Source organism: Amblyraja radiata, chromosome 13 (assembly GCF_010909765.2).
Source record: "Amblyraja radiata isolate CabotCenter1 chromosome 13, sAmbRad1.1.pri, whole genome shotgun sequence".
In the NCBI taxonomy this organism is placed as follows: Eukaryota; Metazoa; Chordata; class Chondrichthyes; order Rajiformes; family Rajidae; genus Amblyraja; species Amblyraja radiata.
In genome coordinates this window covers 43,488,172-43,510,816 of record NC_045968.1, presented here as the reverse complement: position 1 = coordinate 43,510,816, position 22,645 = coordinate 43,488,172, and the positions used below count along the sequence as shown (strand labels likewise).

General features: G+C 39.0%; 1 protein-coding gene across 2 annotated transcripts in view; it reads left to right on the top strand.

The window, feature by feature from the left end:
• Window positions 1-22,645, top strand: part of dipk2a (divergent protein kinase domain 2A) — a 182,736-nt gene that overhangs the window by 2,156 nt on the left and 157,935 nt on the right. For both annotated transcript variants that reach the window (XM_033031897.1, XM_033031896.1), the window contains exon 2: window positions 19,854-20,716. In XM_033031897.1, coding sequence (XP_032887788.1) covers window positions 20,063-20,716 — 654 coding nt within the window. In that variant the 5' untranslated portion in view covers window positions 19,854-20,062. The remainder of the gene's footprint in view (window positions 1-19,853; window positions 20,717-22,645) is intronic.

Genomic DNA, 22,645 nt, shown 5'->3' with positions numbered 1-22,645 from the left:
TTTAATCTTACATATGGAAGACTGGAGTTTTTTTCAGCTATTTATTCGAAATCTCTGAATTGCACCATTTCTGGGTTTGAGCAAAATTATGTTTAATTGCAGATCACATCTAATTTTTTTATCAGGGTTGTTTAAAAATCTTTACATAATATGCATAACCCTTAACTCTGTCTCTTTCTGTTAATTGTGCACATTTCCTGACTATTCCCGAAGTTCATAATATTTGAGTTGCAAGGGTTTTAATAAGCACTTTTAAAAAGCATTTCAATTCAATTTTTTTACTTTACTGACTAACTGTCGATGTAAGTGTTGAATTGTATCAACATAATTTTGTATTAGAAGTCAGCTTGTTATTTAGTGTAATTTTACATTGAACTAGCTTTTGCTTAATGTTTATATTCAGTAATTTGGTTTACACTTATAATAACGTAGTGCCTGTAACATATCCAAAGGTACATCACAGGGGTGTTCGCAATCAAAACCTGACACCCGATATTGGGCCTGGTACAAGTTGGTTAATTTAAAGGATTTCTTTAAGGCACTGCGATAAGAGAGCTGGAGAGACTCGGAGGAAATTCGGATCTTGGTGGCTAAGCACATGTGGGCAATGTTGTTGACATTGGAAATTGTTTTTAATTAAAACAATTAAGAGCAGACATGTCTGTTGTTTTAATCAAATTGTCCAAGTTGCCTCTCAATATAATAATGATTTTTACAGGTTAGGTCGGGGGAGTTCCCACTGCCACGGGTACCATGTAATCCCGTGCTCCCTGCTCCATGGTCGGATAGTCAGCGACTAAACCATCTCCCCCACCTGGTTTGCCAGGTGAGGAGGGGGCTGTGGACCCACAACAAGACCTGTCAAAGAGCGTATGAGCTCCTAGCGAGCCAACGGCCTTCCACACTTCAGTAGAAGTTGCGATCACTGTCGTACATAGCATTGTAAGGCTCCGTTGATGTTTTCAACGATGTTGATAATGATAAATATTGGAAAGCAAATTTCTAAAGGATAGCTTATTGCACTGGTTCAGTTCGAAGTGACCTTTATGTTTGTCGTTATGCAACATAGGTTCAACAGAAACTGGAATTTATTGGGGGGGAGGAAAGTCATATACAAACTGGTTTTGTGCTTGGTTTGCCATGTGTCCAAAGGAATGAGTAATAGAAGCTATTATATCAATTCTATTATACTGCAATAATTCTGTATTCATTGGTATGTTGCTTGGCAATTTGGAATAGCTACATTTGACACTAATACCAGTTGGTGATTATTCAAGGTTCAGCTGTTTATTGGATATATTTAGAACTATTTGATATAAAATATTTGAGTATTATTTTCTCATAGGTGCTGTGTGATTCAGTTAAATTACCTTCCAACAAAAGTGGCTTCTGAGTCGCTATATGTTGCCAACCATGCATTGATGTTTTCTGTTGCTCTTGAATTCTGATTGTGGGCAAATATTCTTTATTCCGTTCGTAATTTCAACTTTGATAATATTGTGCTGATGCAGTTGAGAAAAACTTCTGCGCTCAGATTTGTATTGTATTGTTGGAGCAGCATCAGGGTAGAGGTTTGTGTTTGGTCTATTCAGCGCTTGCACTAGGGATCCTTACTGGCACACTCTGAACACAAAAGTGTAGTCTTTGTTATTTATGTGCTTTGATACACAAAAATAGTTTCTGCCTTTGGATTTATTTCACATTGAATGTCCTCTGGAGAAAGTAAATGTAGAATTTTGTATATTGAGTCTTGGGCCCAGGATAGTTCAAAATACTTTGAAGCTGCTGGATTTGGTTGTCTAAAGATGGTGACACTTCAGTTGTTATTTTTCGTTAATTATGTACAACTACAATGTCCATGGTTCCATTTGCAGTTGGCGCGCTAACTTGTTGATTATGCACTAGACTAAGTGGGACCCGTTGGGTCCCAGCATCACACGGGAGGGCTGGTCCCCCAACGCAATATTCCACCTCTCCACCAATTCCAATATTGGTGGCCAGTGGGGGGGCTTTCTGGAGCGCTAGTATGGGTGTTGTGGCCTGAAGGGACAGTTTTCCAGAGGGCTAGTATGGCCATTGTGGGCTGAATGGATTCTTGGGCTGGGGGCTCAGTCACTCAAGCCTGATGTGCTGGCAGCTCATTCACGGCTGGTGGGCTGGCAGTTGGCTCATGGCTATTCCTTGAAATTCCATTTCAAGCAGGGTGCAAGGCCACCAAATTCAAGTGCAATTTCTTACCACTTCAAGCAGGGTGCAAGGCCACTAAAGACAGCGAGTCATGACCTCTCCCTCCATCTTGCAGAGACTGAGCCACGCCCACACTTCTGGATTTTATAGTCTCACCCCCCCCCACCAGAAGGGGTGTGGCCTTCATGGCATGATTGACAGGAGAGAGAATCTCAACATTTTTTAAACACTAATAACTCTTTTATTGTTCATCGATGGGAAAAGTCCTCGGGACCTGATGAGCGGAGAGGGACTCTGAGTAAGATGGCCAAAAATCACAGCCTTACGTGGTAGTGTTTAAAAAAAATATAATCAATATAAAACGCAAACAGGAAGTGGTCAAGATTAGACTTTTGATTATATACAAGGCAAGGCAACTTTAGCATTTCCAAACCAAAGGCAACACAGCTTTAGCATTTCCAAACCAAATCTCAACATTTTTTAAACACTAATAACTCTTTTATTTTTCATCGATGGGGAAAATCCTCTTGTCCTGCACAGCGGAGGGGGACTCTGAGTAAGATGGCCAAAAATCGCAGCCGTAAGTGGCAGCGTTTTTTCTAAAATCAATATACACAACAACAGGAAGTGGTCAAGATCAGACTTTTAGCAATATAGAAATTGAACCATTATCATATAGTAAATTGCCATATGTTTTAGGAAAAATTATTGTCTGAAAACATTAGGTTGTATGGCCGATCATGGCACTCTTTAAAATAAACTGCTATCTAATTTTGTTTTTTTGGCCTTTTTAGGATCACTATTCACTTTTTTTTCCCAGTGAAAAAGGTTTCATCAGCTAACTGTTGCAGCAAAAGGATATGTTTTGAGATTCATCAGCTACGTTTTCTCCAGATGCAAATTCCAGTAGTTGCAGCACATCACTTTCATTTCCAATCTCATCAGTAACATGCCCACTTTCTGATTACTCCTGAGAAATTGAAGGTAGCATGTAGTGATGCAATTGGATATGAAAGTGAAGTGCTGCAGGGACTTGGATTTCCACATGATGTGCTTTGCCAAATATGGTCAGTATTCATCTTGTCTGAAACTTTCATAAAGGTACTTTGCTTGTTAATTTTTTTATTGATAACAAACTAAACACACAATGGACAGGCTTGGGTATGACCATCTAACATCCATGTCAGTTGCTACTCAAAAATCAAAATTCTTATTTTGTGACTGATTCTTGCATTGCTGTTAGGATCTTTCAAATGTGATGTTTAAACCGATACCCCAACATTCCCTTGGATGTGAGAGAGCCTACTGCACTACTGAAGAACTGTGGAGTTAGCTGTGGAATTAGTGTGAGGATCCTGGTCAATACTCACCCCTTTACAAACATCACAAAGCACTGGATGTCTGGTGATCTAGATGTAGTACGCTGAAAAGTTCTAGGTAGAGCATCACTCTGCACTGGACAATTTGGACAAATTTTTTTATACTGGTAATTTTTACCTTTTTTCAAGCCAATTAACCGAAGATCTCGGAGAAGACCCACGCAGTTCACGGGGAGAACGTACAAACTCCATACAGATAGCACTCGTAGTCGGGATCGAACCCGGGTCTCTGGCGCTGCATTTTGCTGTAAGGCAGCAACTCTACCGCTGCGCCACCGTGACTGCCCCTTATGTTTATTGGATACTTGGGTGGACAGCTCAGTTGTAATGTTTGTGAAAATTCTGTTCTGATACAGGGTCTCCAGCCTGAAATGTTAACTGGGTGAAGACCAGACCCTTCCTGGATCTGCTGAGTATTTCCACCATTTTTTTTGTTTCACTGTAAGGTTTCTAATGTTATAAGGGACCCTAGGCTGAGGTGCTTTTTCAGGCCAGTCTGGAAAGATTGTGAAAGCCACTGTATCAATGAAATTTTCCTTTGTTGGTACTAGGTAGTGCAAAATCAACTCATCCACATGGTTGTTACAATTTCTCCTGTTAGAAACGCCCAGTCCAGCTTCCATTATTAATGATTAGTTCCCAAAGCTGTTTAAATCTGTGTCTGTTTCCGTTCAAAATATATAGTTATTTGCAGGATCTTATATTTTGTATTAAGGAACATCAAACAACTGTCCTGAGTTTCTTTATGACAATCTTAAATTGTCAACGACTCAAGGAGAAAATCTAATAATGTCTTCATGTTTTCATAAAGATTTTTTAAAAATTGTGATAACTTTTTGAGCTTGCCTTCCTTTATTACATTTTGATGGGATTCTGACTTTGAGACATTGTTCATAATTCACATATTATACGTTTACACTTTTGGCTCCTCAGCTAAGTGCAAGTGCCAAATGTCAGAACCTGTGGTTCCCTTTGTACTGGGCAGGATGACTATTACAACAACACATCATCAGTTGGGCAGAACTAAACTGTTTCACAAGGGTTGAAACCCAGCTGTCATTGTCTGTTATTTGGTGAACATTAGACTGATCTGAAACCTGTAATTGCTCACCTAGTAAACCTAGTTGTCATAATCCCCAATTTTATCTGCATCTCTTGATGTACTCTTAAGATCTTTCAATACTTAAGTTATAGACATTGTTGACTTAAGAATCATGGTGAATTGAATACACCAATTTGATCCAAACATGTTGAGCGTAAGCCTAGTTAGCATTTGAAGGTGTATGGTATAAGGAAGGCTGTCAAAAGAAATAGATGAAAGTTGCGTACAAATATATTTAGAGATACTGTTTGAAATTTGAAGATTTAGTTTAAGCAATTTAGTGTTTTGTCTGTACATCAATTTACAAAATTGTTCTAAAATTTATTGCTGCCAATTAAATTTAAGTGATCATTGTTCCAAACTACAAGACTTCATGGGAGTGATCTTGGCCAATGGCATGAATAATTTAGAAGCTGTCCAGCACTTTACAGCACAGAAAATAAAATGGTTGAATAATGCTTTGTTTGCTAATGTCCTTAATATTGCACATAGAACACAGTTTTGAAGATGTACTTGTTGGAATATGAGGTGACATATTTTGCATTAATAAAAGTGAGCAGGTGCTGTCCAAGCTTTTTATTCAAAGTATTCAAAGGTTTTTATTAGTCACATTCACATACACTGAGGTGTAATGAAGTTAAATGCTTTTTGCCATTTTGCAGCACACAAAAAAAGAATACAGACATAACACTAATGAGAGTCTTAAACACAAAGAACATCCCCCCACAATGGCTCCCACCATGAGGGAAGGCACAAAGTCCAGTCCCCAACCCCAGTTCACCCATAGTCGGGCCTATTGAGGCCTCCACAGTTGCCTCTACGGGGGCCCGATGTTCCTGGCCGTTCTTGCCGGGTGGTGGTGCTCCGGCGTCGGAAAAGTCCTCACAGCGGCATGGGAACCCATTTATGCTGAAGGACTTGGACGTCAACTGCTATTAATGCAAATGAACGGGTTTTGGTGAATTTATATTTTGCTGTGCCAAAAAAGTGAAACTGTTTCCAAGGTGATCCTGCCTGACTTATTTTTGTTTTTTTTTGTCTTTGAGGGATATTGAAAACTAGCTTTTGAAAATTGCACCACCAGTGTTTGCTTAGTTCTTGAATTAATTTCGTATGCTAACCATATTCATATTTTGAATATGACACATTGACTTTTATTTAATTGTTGAAATCTGACTAGGTTGCTGTTTTGCAAATCAAAAGTAAAACTACAAATGTTGGAAATCTGAATTAAAAACGCATTGCACTGGATAAGGCACATTTTTCGAAAGAGGAAAAAAATAACGTTTTCGGTTAATCATCACCTTTCCATGTTCTCCAGAGATGTTGCCTGACCCGAGTTACTCCAGCACATTGAGTCCTTTTGTGTATTAACCAGCATCTACAGTTAATGGTTTCAACAATATACTATCCTGCCCCTTAAACCTAATCACACCATTTGGTTAGATTATTGATATTCTAGAACTTTTAATACATGCACCTAATATGTCCATAAAATGTTTTTTTAATTTTGGATTTACTTAGCTTCAATAGACAATAGGTGCAGGAGTAGGCCATTCGGCCCTTCGAGCCAGCACCGCCATTCAATGTGATCATGGCTGATCATCCCCAATCATTACCCTGTTCCTGCCTTCTCCCCATATCCCTTGACTCCGCTATTTTTAAGAGCCCTATCTAGCTCTCTCTTGAAAGCATCCAGAGAACATGCCTCTACCGTCCTCTGAGGCAGAGAATTCCACAGACTCACCACTCTCTGTGAGATAGTGTTTCCTCGTCTCCATTCTAAATGGCTTGCTCCTTATTCTTAAACTGTGGCCCCTGGTTCTGGACTCCCCCCAACATCGGGAACATGTTTCCTGCCTCTAGTGTGTCCGAGCCCTTCACAATCTTATTTGTTTCAATGAGATATCTTCTCATCCTTCTAAACTCCAGAGTGTACAAGCCCAGCTGCTCCATTCTCTCAGCATATGACAGTCCTGCCATCCCGAGAATTAACCTTGTAAACCTACGCTGCACTCCCTCAATAGCAAAAATGTCCTTCAAATTAGGGGACCAAAACTGCACACAATACTCCAGGTGTGGTCTCACTAGGGCACTGTACAACTGCACAAAGACCTCTTTGCTCCTATATTCGATTCCTCTTGTTATATAGGCCAACGTGCCATTCACTTTCTTCACTGCCTGCTGTACCTGCATGCTTACTTTCATAGACTGATGTATAAGGACCCCCAGATCCCGTTGTACTTCCCCTTTTCCCAACTTGACGCCATTTAGATAGTAATAGCTGCTTGTGAAATAGTATTCCACAATTTTGATAGTTTTTAGTGCCTTTCTGACAACACTGTCTTTTCAACCTTCCACCCACCCTTGCCCCATAAGATAGTTTCTTGTCCATTTCTCGTCTACCCTTTTAATCGTTATGATAAATCAAAAAATGTCATACTTTGAAATTTTATACTTTTAAAGAAGGCTAAATCTATAATGTGTAATGCCATCATAAATGATTGTTATTAGCCCCTGAGCTATGCTTGCTCAGGTCTGAACTAAAATCTGTAATCCAACATGGCTGACCTAGGGCTTCTGTATTCTAGTGCTCTTGACATATGGGCCTATATTTGATTTGCCATTTATTATTGTATATTGTTAAATGGCTCTGTTATTTGTGTACCTGGATAGCTAAATAGCGACCTCATTTAAATCGGAATAATGAGTAGATCAAAATAATGTGAACATTTTGGCCAATATCCATGGTGTAAAGTGAAACATTACACCATTACAATCTTAAGCTTGTGTAAGTTGCTTGAGTACGTTATCATAGTTTCTACGTATGGGCCTATATTTGATTTGCCATTTATTATTGTATATTGTTAAATGGCTCTGTTATTTGTGTACCTGGATAGCTAAATAGCGACCTCATTTAAATCGGAATAATGAGTAGATCAAAATAATGTGAACATTTTGGCCAATATCCATGGTGTAAAGTGAAACATTACACCATTACAATCTTAAGCTTGTGTAAGTTGCTTGAGTACGTTATCATAGTTTCTACGTGGTACATTGGGAAAGATGACAGGGGTTTTAATTTCTGTGTGGACCCAGTACACTTGGCTTTCTGATTCTGGCCAATACAGCATGCAATGGGGACGACCTTCCTCTGCGTGTTGCTTTTTTACTAACATAAAACAATTACATTTTTCTCATAAGATCTATTCTTTTCACCTTCCTAACCTGCAGTTAATTAACCCACAAACTGTCGGATGAACAAATTGATCCTTTGCTGAATCATTAAAACGTCTGGATTGCAAACCTTGAAATCAATACACAATTGTTAAACCAAAGTCACAATGAAAACTACTTGAACTTTGAGTATACAAATAATTAGTGGGTTTAACTGGTTGCATACAGAATTGTCTGGAAATTGTAAATAATTAAGTATTTCTGAATGCTTCTATAGGAATATTTATAGGTTTAAGAGAAATTTATCAGTGAATAGATATGAATTGGTGAAATGTAATTGGATGTTAATTGATATAATAATTTGAGCATAAACATACAATGGTATAGCACAGAGCTGGTCCTTTGGCGCACACTGTCCATGCCAAACATGCCAAGTTAAATTAATCTCTTCTGCCTATACATAATCCATATCCCTCTATTCCCTGCATATGAGGCCCAGAGGCTTCACCGGCCGGGCTTCCCCGCGGCCCCATAGGAGGTGTCTGCATCTGCAGCCTCCTGTGTTTCCAGGGTTTGTGATAGCTTTGTTTTTAAGTACATGATTAATGGAAAGGCAATGATAAATTTGATTATTTGGGCTGATTTGGCACCATGTTTATCTGTTCCAATTCTGTTCTCTATTTGGGTTAACTTCACATTTGTATTTGAATCAGCTGGCTCTGTGTGGTATTCCGCCTGAACTCCTAGGCAGTGGCACAATTAAATACCATCTGTGTCCTGGCCTATTGCCAGGTGTTTAATGCTCTCTATAGCTGGTCACAGTGGTGATATTTGGGTAATTCTCCTCTCAGTTAAGTTTAGTGACCATTGCTGTAAAAGATGTAAATTCATTTTAGGCAGTGAAATTACATATTTTCTTCATGGAAGAAATGCATTGGACATCCTAAAATAATGGAGGCCTATAGGAAGGAGTAAATAAGCCTGTAGGAATCAGCATTAGGAAAACAACATTGGAAAAGTTGATAGGTCTGTAAGGTGATACATCTTCTGCCCCTTATAGCTTGCATTTTATGGTTTCGAAGATGATGTCTGTGGAGAAGAACAACATCTGGTACATCTCCAAAAATCTGACAATTTCAGAAATAGTTCCGACTGATTGGAAGGTTGCAAATTTTTTTAAATTTAGTAAAGAGCAGGGTGAGAATGAGCATCTTTAGAATAGTGAGCCTGATATTAATAGGCAAATGCTGGAATCTATTTTTAAGTCGTAACGAAGTACTTGAAATTGGGCAGAGTCATCGTGGATTTATGAAAGATTGTTTTTGACAAATTTGTTGGAATTTTGAGCTAGATGATGTAGTAGATGAGGAAAAAACGGTTTTGTTTTTATTTTGGTTTTCAAAAGGCTTTAATAGAGTGCCACAAGTTATTGAGTAAAATTAGAGCTCTTGTTATTTGGGGTAAAATACTGGTGTGAATTAATGGTGAGTTAATAAACAAACAAGCGAATCAATGATTCGTGTTTGATTTGATAGGCTGTGATCAATGGATATACTGAGGGGCAGGTGTTTGAGACCCCAAGTTCTGTAAATGATTTGGATGAAGGGATCAAGGTAATATCGCCAAGATAGAAAGCTAGGTGGCAGTATGGGCTACAAGGTGGATGCAGAAAGTCTTAAGGGGAATATAAGCAGGCCAGTAGAATGGATAAGCGCACGAGCATGGCATCTTCTAGTAGCAAAGATAAACTGAGGAGATATAAAATGTGTTGGTTTTCAGTAGCTCGAGTCTTTGTTCACTAATCATAAAGTAAAAATGCAGGTTCATTAGACATTTAGAATGTGTTCGAGAAAAGTGGTGTTAAAAATTATACAGATCCTTTGTGAAATTATGTGCAGACTAGTACCTGTTTTCCTACTCGGGGGGGGGGGGGGGGGGGGGGTGGCAGGGCAGGGCAGTTGGGCATGGAATAGCACTTGCAGTGGAAGAGTATTACAGATATTTGCCAGATTGGGATGTTGGGTGAGCAATTGAGCAGCTGCAAGAGCCTTTATGATCATTTGTCCTTATTTATTATGTTATTGGCACGTCCATGTAATATCCAAATGCTGTTAATTCATTGTACTGTTTCGAAACTACAGTTCTCTTCAGTTCAGATTTGTTTAGTCTCAGCTTGGTTCATCAAGATTTATTTGGAGAGTAAATTTGAAAACCAAAACATTGAATGTGTATCTTAATTAAACAACTAAAAACATGTTGTCCAAAAAATAAGTTAGAATGTAGAGAATAAAAGAAGAAAAATACATGATGCCACTAGTTCCTAAAAAGTTGTATAGCCAAGTGCAGTCAAAATTAGTTTTTCACTAAGGCTTTGATGCAGACATTGTAATTTTTATATTTACCTTGGTTAATGGATATTGGCAAAATTAGCAGTTATTGCCCATCCCTAATTACAGAGTTGTGGGTAGGTAAGAGTTGACCATACTGGTAGGTCAGGCATATAATTTAGACCAGTGCAAGCGAAGATTGATTTCTTTCCTTGAAGAACTTTGTGAGCCAGATGGGCTTTTATGATAACCCAAAGGCTTTTCATTCCAGGTTTTATTTAAATATTTGAATTTAAATTCAACAGCTGCCAAATTGGGATTCAAACTTGATTCCCCAGATCAATAGCCTGGGCAGTTCTAATTATTAATACCTGTTCTAATTATTACAGTTCTAATTATACCTTTTCTGTAAGATGGTGATCTTAATTGTTAACACCCCAGGGAGTGTAATTGTTAACACTCCAGAGAGTGATAGACAAAGTGAGAGTGGCATGCGTACATTCTTAATTTATTAAAAATCTTAGTCAATTATTTAGAGGGATGGGTTGGGAACCAATCTGAGCTAAGCTTATTAGGAAAGCTGAGTAGCCACAAGGAAGAAGAAATAGTGTTGTCTAATATGACTTTGGACTCTTGCCAAAATTATGAATATTAAGTAAGGTACAAATGTAAAATTAATAGGTCAATTAGGTGGGAAGCAAGGTTTTTGGGAACCAGAAAAGGAGGGGTTAGATATGGTGGATAAGGGCAGTTGTGAGTAAAAGCTGCACGTAAGCATATATTCTGTGTATTTCCCAAAATAACTGAGCAAATATTCTTCTTCTTTCGTGTGGCATGCACAGCTTAAAGTTGTAGGACAACTTGTTCTATTTGATCTTCTGTTTGTGCACGTCTAGTTGATTGCATTAGTCGAAACAGGGCGGACCACGTGAAGGTTGCAATCTTCCACCCCGAGCAAATATTGATCAGTCACAGTTTCTCTTTCTGTATCTCAGCATCTCATGACTGAAAACAAATAAAAGATAATAAAAAGAGTATAAAGAGAAAGAGGAGTTAGGATTAAAATCTATTCATTAAGCTTCTTTTAAAACAAAAAGCCAAAATAAAATGTTGGGATTTGTATTTTTCCTGAAGCTGTGACATTGGACACCAGAGGCATATTGAGAGTACCCAGGTTCCTGGGTCGCAACAGGACTTAGAATTTGAACTTGAAAAATCTGTTCCTTTAACTACTGCTCGGTATTGGTATGGGCTTATTATTTTCATATGTACTGAGATACAGTGGAAAAACTTTGTTTTATGTACTATCCAGGCAGATCATAGCGTACTTAAGCACAACAGGTAGTGTAGAATATAGTGTTACAGCTACAGGGTTAGTAATAAAACATGGTAGATTGGAAGGACAAGGATACATCTTTGGCATAGGAAAGGTCCAGTCAATAGTCTGATAACAGCAATGAAGAAACTGTTCCTGAATCTGGAGGTACATACTTTTGAGCTTCTGCATTTCGGCTGGATGGGATAGGGTTAGAAGAGAGAATGACCGAGGTATGATTGATTCTTGATAGTGTTTGTTACTTTCTCAAGGCAGTGTGAAGTGTAAATGGAGGTAATTGGGAGTGGGGGTGGGGCTGGATTGTGGTGGACATAAATTGATATATAGGACAGTGGCACAAAATGATAATATGCTATTGCTTTTCTTTGTGCTTTCTGCAATTTGTAAGATGTTGAGACATTCTGGAAAGGTAGGAAGAGAGGTTTGTGGAGCATAAAACCCTGTATGGCTAAATAGGTTCTTTACGTGCCATATATTCTATGTAAAACTAACAGCTTGCATTTGAAGCAATCTATCACCTTCACCAGAGTAATGGCATAAATGTAAATATTAACATTTTAATTAATGCCTTTGGAAAAATGCATGGTAAATTGGTTGGAGAACATTTATAAAGTGATGTTTCAGTCGTAATTATGTTCCAAAGCAAAATACAATGTTGGAGTAACTTAGTGGGTCAGGCGGCATTTGTGGAAGGAAAGATCAGATGACGTTAATGATCGTCTTCAGATTGAATGCGCGGGGGACGAAAGTTGGAGAAAGTAATGAGGTGGGACAAAACCTGGCAAATGATGTATCGTGGGGTTATTCGCAAATGACTGGAGATGGTGACAAAGGCTGGAGGTGAAATGGTAAAAAGGTATTTGATAAGGAAAGAAGGGGCGTTAAATGGAAGACTGGAGGGAGAGATGACTGGAAGAAAACAGGAGGAGAAAGAGTTGGGGTAATAAAGGGAAATGGGGAACGAGTATATAAGGGGTAGGTGGATCATGGGAGGGATAAACTTGGGGAGGAGGGTGACCAGCACAGATTGTATTTATTTCAAAAACATCAAGTTGAAGGGGAGGCAAGGTTAGTTGCACATTACAAATGACAAATAAAGCTGGTTTACTGTGGAAATTTGCCATTTGAAGAGCAGCTGAAGCAAATGTGCAACTTCTTTTGAAAGTATTCTCAAAAAAATAGTGGAATAGTTACATATAAATGGATCACAACAATATAGGAAGTACTAGTGGATTTGGCCCATATCTAGTTTGGTATTTAATAATGTGTAGGAAGGAACTGCAGATGCTGGGTCTATCTTTGGTATTTAATAAGGTCATTGCTAATCTGTTATCTATGTCACTTTCTTTCACTCATCTCGCATGCTAACTCAGTGCTGAAACATTGATCGATTTCTTGAATGTATTCTGAATCTTGGTTTCCTTGGCTCTATTGGTTAGTAAATTCCAAGACTTCTCTATCCTCTTAGTGATTTTATTTTTCTTTCATCCCGGTCAGAGTGCCTAGTTCCATTTTTGAAATGGTGATCCCAGGTGCGAGTCACCTCTGCCAAGAAAAATACCATTCCTACTGCAAACCTGAGATGTCCTCCAAGAATGTTGTATGCTCCAGTAATATTTAGCTTACGAATGGATTTAGTAGCAATGTTACAATATTTTGAGATTAAAAAAATCAAGTCTGCAATTTATCCCATCAGTTAAAGCATAAAAAGAAGTTTAATTTGTCACCTAATTCACTTTCATATCTTCAGTATTAAAAAGGTTATGGCCATTTTCATACTCGGAAATTAGCATCTTGTTCTCTATTGCTTTTCCATTGACTTAACACAAAAGCTGTGAGCGAGGACAGTCAAATGGCCATAACTTTCTTAAAAATTAAGAAAACTGAAATAAATTTTCAGTTATTATAGATTGAAGCATTCTGAAACAAATATGAAACAATCTTACTTAGATGACTTGAAATTAAAGCATATAATTAGTTAGTTACCTAATTGTAGCTAATTACAAAATTCAATTACTAGATCTAAACATCTATCAATTTCTTAAAAATAGATTAACATTTTTAAATAGCCTAAGTATCCAAATAACATTCACACAAGAATTCACAATATAAGATAATTTTTAAATCTTATTTTCATGGATTTATAGGCCAAATGGAAGGAATTTAATGTTTAATTGCTGTAAATTTATGGCCATTTAAATCAACTTGCCTGTTGGTATTTTCTGGAACGCGACCATTTGGAACGTTGCGGTTTGCAGTGATTTAGATCCCCATATCTGCATGAAAAACACTGCCGGTCGGTATGGGGACTAAATCACCGTTTCGCAACTTAAAATGTGAACTAAAGGTATCTTAAGGACCACTTTTATACATAAAAATAAACCGCTTTCTTTTACCTGTCACCTACATTAAATCCGATCCCGTTGTCGGCGTTGACTTCTTTAGAAGCTGATTTTAAAATGACTCCAGCGCTGAACGAGTCGGGCAATTTAAAAATCTTTTTTTTTAAAATTTAAATAAATAAATAGACAGAACGCCCGTCGGAACGATTCTTCAACAAAATATTGCACTCCAACCAAATATAATCCAGGACCATGTAAGAAAAAAACCGTGATTTAACACCGCCCCCCCCCCCCCTCAAATGCGCCAAAATCGCGCACACGGCCAGTGGCAGAATTGCAGCGCCGCTGAAGGTAAGTATTGTAACATACCTATGAGTAGTGGGACACCTCGTCCTCTCCTTGGTACATACTTGTGCCAGTGATCTGTGAATGGAAACCCACTTCTCACCAGTGTTGGAGTAATTTGTCCAACTTTCTGGGCTTTCTTTCTTGTGCATATTTCAATAAATAATCCAAAGATTATTTTTAAGATTCTACATTTTATTTTTGACTTTTTATACCTGTACTCCTTCAGCAGAAGTGCCTCCTTAATCCTATTCACTTCAGTGATTTCCACGTGGACCACGACAAATGGATCTTTCCCTTTCTCCTCCTGGTTTCTCCCCTTTCTAGGTCAGATTAGTTTAATGCCATATACAGTGTACATCAGTGCAATGACATTCTTTCTCTGCATGGAGCTCGTAAACAGTATATATGCAATAATGATAGATATCACAATGAACTAGAATACAAATCGCTAGAATGGTGCAAAGGTTGTGCAAAAACAAAAACATTAAAGTGTAATAATGGATTAACCGAATGTGGTGGAGTTCAGAGTTGAGAATAAGGTAGTCTAGGAAGGAGGTGTGAAAGAGGTGATTAGTTCATCAGTGTGATAGCAGTAGGGAAGAAACCATTCTTAAGGCCACATTTCTGGCCCTTTAAACTCCTAAATATTTTCTCTCAGAAGGTAGATGAGAGAAAAGGGAATGGCCATGGTGACAGATATACTTGACCGTAGTTCCAGCCTGATGCAACGCACAGTGAAGATGGATTGGATGAAAGGCAGTGACAAACCTTTGATGGAATGGGTTATGTTCACCACTGTTTGGAGCTTCGGGGAGTCAACAACAGAGCAGTTGCCATACCAGGCTGCGATGCATCCCATCAGAATATTTTTTTGTAGCACATCTGTAGAAGTTTGTGAGAATCCTCGTGAACATGCCGAATCTTCTCGGATGCCATCTCTACAGCAGCTCCATTAATAACGACAAAACAACATTGATAATAGGTCCCTTTGATGGTCAGTACCTGTGATGAACCAGTCAGTGTCTGATATCTCTTATGTCTCTTGATGTTTGAGTGGCCGAACCAGACTGTGTTCCAACTAGTCAATATTCTCTCTACCGTATACCGGTAGAATTTCAAGAAGGTTTTCGTCGATATACCAAATCTCCTCAATCTTTTCAGGAAGTAGAGGCATTTATGAGCCCAGGACAGATCTTCAGATGTGTGCACTAGCTGATAACGAAACTGTTAAATCTTCACCGCCGTCCTGTCGATGAAGACACCTTTGTGGATCCTGGCTTTCTCCTCCTAAAGTCAACAATCAACTCCTTGTTTATGATGACAGCAAGATTGTTGTTCCAGCACCATTCAGATTTTCAATCTCTCTCCCGTTATTGATTCAAACATTGTTACTGTCGAAGAGAGACACAACATACTGGAGTAACTCAATGGGTCAGCCACCATCGCTGGAAAGATGGATACGTAATGTTTTGTGTTTGGGCCCTTGAGGTGTTATTATCATTCAAGTGTAATCATTGTATTTAAAGATGGTGTTAGAACTGTGTGGTCAGATAGTCATGGGTCAAGAAAGAGTAGAGCAGGGGACTGGGTATCAAGCGTTGAGGTGCCCCTGAGCTGATAGTTATTGAGGACAACGTGCTGTCGCCATGGAAGCCATGGATCTAGTTACATGGGGGGGGGGGGGAGGGGAGGGGGGGGGGGGGAGGGGAGGGGGGGGGGGGGAGGGGAGGGGGGGGGGAAGGGGAGGGAGGGAGGGGGGGGGAGGGAGGGAGGGGGGGTGGGAGCAGTCCCAGTTTATTCGTTTGGTGGGGATGATGGTGATGTACGTCGAACTAGGCTTGACGTTCAGAATCTTATTGTCTACATTAAAATATCAATTAGATGTTTGTACTTGTAATTTTCTCCAGTTACTAATATACTTTCATGATACCAGTTTTAATTAAATGGATGCAGTGAACTATAATTTATAAGTTAGAGTGAACCCCATTTAAAATGGAAAAAAGAAACCACAACTTCAGCCAGAACAAAAAAGTTATTTTAATCTTTTTTCCTTTCAGTATGGATCTGTACCTTTGCTCTTGCTGCATCAAACTCTCTTTTCAATATACTTTATTCTGCAAGCACTGTACTCAGTGGGTATAGCATACTGTGTAAATGTTTGAAGCATTTCAGAACCTTAATTGAATAAGTTGCATGCACTTGGTTTCCATCATAACCTTGAACTCCCCAGATGAAGTATTTTTGATGCAATATGGAAAATCTTTGCACAGCAAATTCCCCCTAAAAGGCAATGGAACCATACGATGAATTTTAAAACTTATGTTCATCAGGACATTAGAAAAGAGCTCAAGTGTGTTTAATTGTCATATGTACCAACAACCGAACAATTACATTCTTACTGGCAGCAACATTACAAACCTGTAAACACAATACACATGGATAATATACAATACACAAAAATGCAATAAATTGATAACCCCAATGAAAGTGCAAAAAAAAATGTCCAAAGACCTTGGTGCAACTAAAAGACAGTTCCTATTTGAGGTTGTGTTCAAAAGCCTTATGGTTGTTTGTAAGAAGCTATTCTTGAACCATAGTAGTGGTCATGGAAGATATCAATATGATGGTAGACTGGCAAAATAGGGTTAGTGATGGGTTCCAAAAGAAATAATTTGTATAGTATCTACAAGATGGCATCTTAGAGCAGCTTGTGGTTGAACCTACTAAGGAAAAGGCAGTCTGAAGAAGGGTTTCGGCCCGAAATGTTGCCTATTTCCTTTGCTCCATAGATGCTGCCTCACCCGCTGAGTTTCTCCAGCACTTTTGTATACCAAGGAAAAGGCAATTCTGGATTTGGTATTGTATAACAAACTGGATTTGATTTGAAGCTTAAAGTAATGGGGGTGGTGACCATAGTATAAGATTCAACTGGTAGTTTGAGAGGGAGGAGATGAAACCAGACATGTCGGTATTACTGTTGAGTAAAGGTAACGACAGAGGAATGAGTGAAGAGCTGGCCAAAGTTCATTCAAAAGGGACCCTAATAGGAATGACGGTGGAGCAACAATGGCAAGAGTTTATGGGAATAATTCAGATGACACGGGATCTTTTCATCCCAAAGAGGAAGAAAGATTCTAAGGGGAAAATTAGGTGACCGTGACTAGCAAAGGAAGTCAAAGACAGCAAAATATAAAAGAGAATACAAATAATTTTGCCAAGATTAGCACAAATCTAGAGGATGGGAGGCTTTCAAAAACCAACAGAGCTATGGAAAAAGGCAATAAGGGTAGAAAATATGAATTTAAGCTACCCATTAATATAAAGGACACTAAAATGTTCTTCTGATATGTAAAGGGGGGGGGGGGGGGAGGGGGGGGAAGAGTAGACATTAGGACTGCTGGAAAATGATGCTGGAGAAGTAGTAATGGGGAATAAAGAAATGGCAGCTAAATTGAATATGTTTTTTGCATCACCAGCAATGTGCCCGAAGTTCTAGAGCATCAGGGTGGAAGAAGGTAATGCAGTTGCTATTACTAAGGCGACAGTGCTTGGGAAGCTAAAAGGTCTGTAGGTGGATGTCACCTGGACCAGATGGACAACGCCCCAGGGTTCTAAGAGATAGCTTTGCAAATTGGGCGGGCATTAGCAGTGATCTTTCAACTACTGCTAGAGACAGGACTGGTCCCAAAGGACTGGAAAATTGTAAATATTACTTTGTTGTTCAAGAAGGGAGCAAGGCAAAAGAGGGGAAAATAGGCCACTTAGCCCGACTTCACTAGTTGTAAGATTTTAAAGTCCATTATTAATTATTAAGGATGAGGTTTCCGAGTACTTGGAATCGCATGATAAAATAAACCAAAGTCAGTGTAGTTTTGTGAAGGGCAGATTTTGCATGCCAAATCAGTTGGAATTCTTTGAGGACATAAATAGCAGGATAGATAAAGGAATGTCCGTGGATGTTGTTTACTTGGAATTTCAGAAGGCATTGCATGTAAGGCTGCTAAATAGGATGAGAACGAATGGTATTAGTGGGAAGATACTAGCATGGATGGAAGGTTGGCCAAATGGCAAAAGGCAATGTTTGGGAATAAGGGTTTTTATTTCCGGTTGTATGCCAGTGACTAGTGGTGTTCCGCAGGATTGTATTGGGACCACTACTCTTCACGTTGTGTATTAATGATTTGGATGATGGCATTGTGTAGGAAGGAACTGCAGATGGTGGTTTAAACTGAAGATGGACACAAAAAGCTAGAGTAACTCAACGGGTCAGACAGCATCTCTGGAGAAAAGGAATAGGTGATGTTTTGGGTTGAGACCCTTCAGACATCTGAAGCTGGTAGTGTAGAGGAAGCAGGGTGTCTGCAGAAGGACATAGACAGGTTCGGAAAGTGGGCTCAGAAGATGGAATACAATGTAGCAAAGTGTGTGGCCATGTATTTTGGTGGTAGGAATAACGTGGTAGACTATTTTCTAAATGGAAGAACATCCAGAAATTGGAGGTGCAAAGGGACTTTGGGGTGTTGGTGCAGGATTCCTAAAAGGTAATTTGCAAGTTGAATCCGTAAAGGAAGGTAAATGCAATATTAGTATTCATTTCAAGAGGATTAAAATATAAAAGCAGGGATGTAATGCTGAGGCTTTATAAGGCACTGGTCAAACCGCATTTGGAGTATTGTGAGCAGTCTTGGGCGCCATATCTGAGGAGGGATGCACTGGCAGTGGAGGGTACAGAGAAGGTTTACGAGAATGATCCGGAGGAGGATTGAGTTAATGTATGGTGTGCATTTGATGACTGGGCCTGTACTCGCTGGAGTTTGGAAGGATGAAGTAGGAACTCATTGAAACTTACAAAAATAGTGAAAGGTCTGGATAGAGTGGATGCATAGAGGATGTTTCCACTGGTGGGTGAGTCTTGGACCAGAAGCCACAGCCACAGACTATGACGATGTAGCTTTGGAAATGTGATGAGAAATTCCTTTAGTAAGAGTGGTGTATCTGCAATTCATTGCCACAGACTGCTGTGGAGGCCAAGTCACTGAGTATTTTTGAAGTATTTTTAAATTCTAACTGATTTGTTATGCACAATCTGCCCTTCGCACTTTCTTGATTGGTAAAGGTGTCAAACGTTATGGGGGGGGGGGGAGAGAAGCAGGAAAATGGGGTTGAGAGGGAAAATAGATCAACCATGATTGAATTGTAGAGTAGACTCAGTGGACCGAATGGCCCAATTCAGCTACAATGTATTATGGTCTTATGCACTCCAGGGAGTGGAAGTTTAGAATATAATTTATAATTAAAAGGTTGATAGTTTTGTTGACAAAATTATGCAGACTTGAAGCAGAAGTAGTTAATAAAATAGTACTACCTGATATTAAAATCTTGAGTGGACAAGTTGTCAACAGTGCATCCATTACTGTTGTGTTTCTTTGTCCAGATATCAGATTGTTAGAGAATGTTTATCTGAGCTTAGCAACCCAATATGCCGCCTTCCAACTAGCCTGCACTAAGGAGCAACTGTTTTTGAAACTGCTGTAAACTTTACCATTTACATTTGATGTGTGCAATGCTATTGAAAATTGTATTTAAATATGATTATACATATGTACTAAAACTATTTCATTATTGCAAAAATGCTTTTTGTTTTTTTCCCCCCAGATATTATCTGCAGAACAGGAAGTTGCTTGCACAGATTTGTTCAGAATTTGAAGATGAGACGTGGGATCCACAGAACGAGTATTCTCTTATGATTGACTTCGTGATTACATTTAAAATAGAAACTGAGTATGTAAGGCAAAATTGTTTATCAACATTGACTTTATGAAGAATCTCAAGTGTTAATGTTTCATTAAAGGGCAGACAGAACCATGTGGCGATTGCTTACACTGAAGCTTGGTCGGTTGTACTGCTGTTTGAAGTTCCTGTTTGTGGTGAGTCTGTTGGTTTTCATGTTAATGAATACGCACACGTTATTCGACTCCTTTCAGAAGAATGAACTTACAGATCGTCGTTTCATTAGCCTCAACAAATGTCCAGCATGTTTTGGCACTAGCTGGTGTCGTAAGTTTATGAATGGCCAAATCACTTTTGAAACATGGGGTCGCCTGCGAATTCTGGATTTCTTGAATGTGAAAAATGTCTACTTCGCTCAGTATGGCGAGCCAAGGGAAGGTGCAAGGCGTATTGTTCTCAAACGCTTGGGTTCTAATCAAGAACTGATGGAGATGGAACAAAAGATCTGCAAAAGGGCCACGGGCCGACCTCGTTGTGATGTTACACAAGCTATGTACAAGACTCAGTTTTCCCGTTTAAATGGAGAAGTTCGGTTACTGACCCCAGATATTGTGGAAGGGTGGTCAGACTTGGTGCATTGTCCATCACAGAGACTCCTGGACAGAATCGTACGTAGGTATGCTGAAACAAAGGATTCTGGAAGCTTTTTGATGAAGAATTTGAAAGACTCTGAGCGGATGCAGCTGCTTCTGACATTGGCTTTTAACCCAGAACCACTGGTTCTTCAGGTATGATATAACATGTATTATCTACCTTTAGTTTCTGCAGATTTTGATTCCGGTTGTTTAGTCATTCCAAAATAGTAGCTTAATGTTTCCATGTGTACAATATAATAACTGAGTTGAGGGATTTTGATTATAGGTATGTCAATGACAATTTCTGTTAAACAGGTATAGTTTTGGCAGTAATTGCTTGTACTTTAACATTGCTATTAATATAGAGTAACCTTCAGAATAATGGCAGAATAATGTTCTTTTTTTTTCTCAAAGCGTGTTAATGATATATGTAAAATGTTGGGCTAATTTGGTAAATGTATATTTTCAAAATCTCTGATCTCTTTTGCATATGGGACATCAAATATGCTCAATTCTAAATGTGTTTGTTTTCGTCTCATTTCAATCCACAGATAGTTCTCTATAATGTGATAGATCCATTCCTAATGAAGCTCGTGTTATAGATAATGTTATAAAAACAATTGTGTCAATTTGCAATAGGATGTTCGTGGCAAGAGTTTCAGACTAAAAGCCCTGTCCCACGGTACGAGTTCATTCCAAGTGCTCTCCCGAGTTTAAAAACAAATCAAACTCGTGGTAAGCACGGAGAATGAACGTAGCAGGTACGTCGGAGCTCGGGGACGTCTTTTAACGCAAACGGCAGGTACTCGGGAAGACTCACTAACGGCAGGTAAGCACGGGAAGACTCGTGATGATTTTTCAACATGATGAAAAATCTCACGGGAGCCCCGAGTACCGACGAGTGGCCATTACTGTAAATCTCCGAGTTCGAATCAGGGCAAACTCGGGAGAACTCTTGGAATGAACTCGTACCGTGTGACAGGGCTTTTAAAATTTGTTTGCAGGATTTTCAAAAAATAGAGGTCTTTAAAAATGTTTTGTTATTGCCAGCTAAAAATATTAGAAGCTGTAGTTACAGCTGTTATTTAGCTGTTGCTTCATAGAGTATCACTGAATAAGTGTCAACCGAAGATATTGCTTGTCAAGTTCATGGCCATCTGCAATGAAACTTACAGACTGTTCTTAAGAGAAGATTATGTTAGATTAGGATATAGTATTATTTCCACAACTTTTTTTAACCAAAGACAGCTTTATTTCTCCTTGTCAAATTCTAAAGCAACTCTTAAGTAGCTTTTTATCTTCACATACGAATATAAATTAAAACATTTCTAACACCAAGCTTCCCTATTCACAACTCTTTATCCTTTAGGGCTCACACCTGTCTTTTCATCCCTGGCCTTTGTCCAACAAATAATCTGCCAAATTAAAAAGTTGGGGATCAGACTGTCCCCAACTCTGCTGCAGCTGACAGGGACACTGGAGGCAGGTCAATCATCAAAGGAGTATTTGTTGACATCGGAAGTATTGGAGAAGTCAAACAGCTCAACTATTACTCAGTTGTTTACGTCTTCACTTGCTGTACTTTGGTATAAAACACGAGAATGTTCTTCTGTTTGACTTAAAGTTTTATTCCACAAAATGTTGCATTTGACATGCTTAGTTCAAGGATTTCATAGAATTGCTAAGCACATACGTAGCTTGTTTCCAAATGTCGATTGCCTAGTTTTCAATGTCAAGAAAATCTTCCTCAAAGCACTGTCACGTGTGCAGTTGTTCAAGGAAATGGCACCCAAGATTCCGCTACCTCAGCCTGTTTTGACTAGGTGGGGTACATGGCTCTCTGCTGTACTCTATGATGCTGCAAATTTTGAAAAGATGAAAGAAATCGTCAACAGTTTTGAAGAAGAAGAATCTGCTGCAGTCAGGATCGTCAGTTAAATCATGCAGAAGAAGTCCCTCCACCGTGATCTTGTGTTTATTTGCTTCCAATTTTGTAAACTTCCCACAAACTCACTTCCCTTGAGAAACGTGGCGAAACATTAGTGAATAACTTGCAGGTTTTCAACAAAGTAACTGACAATA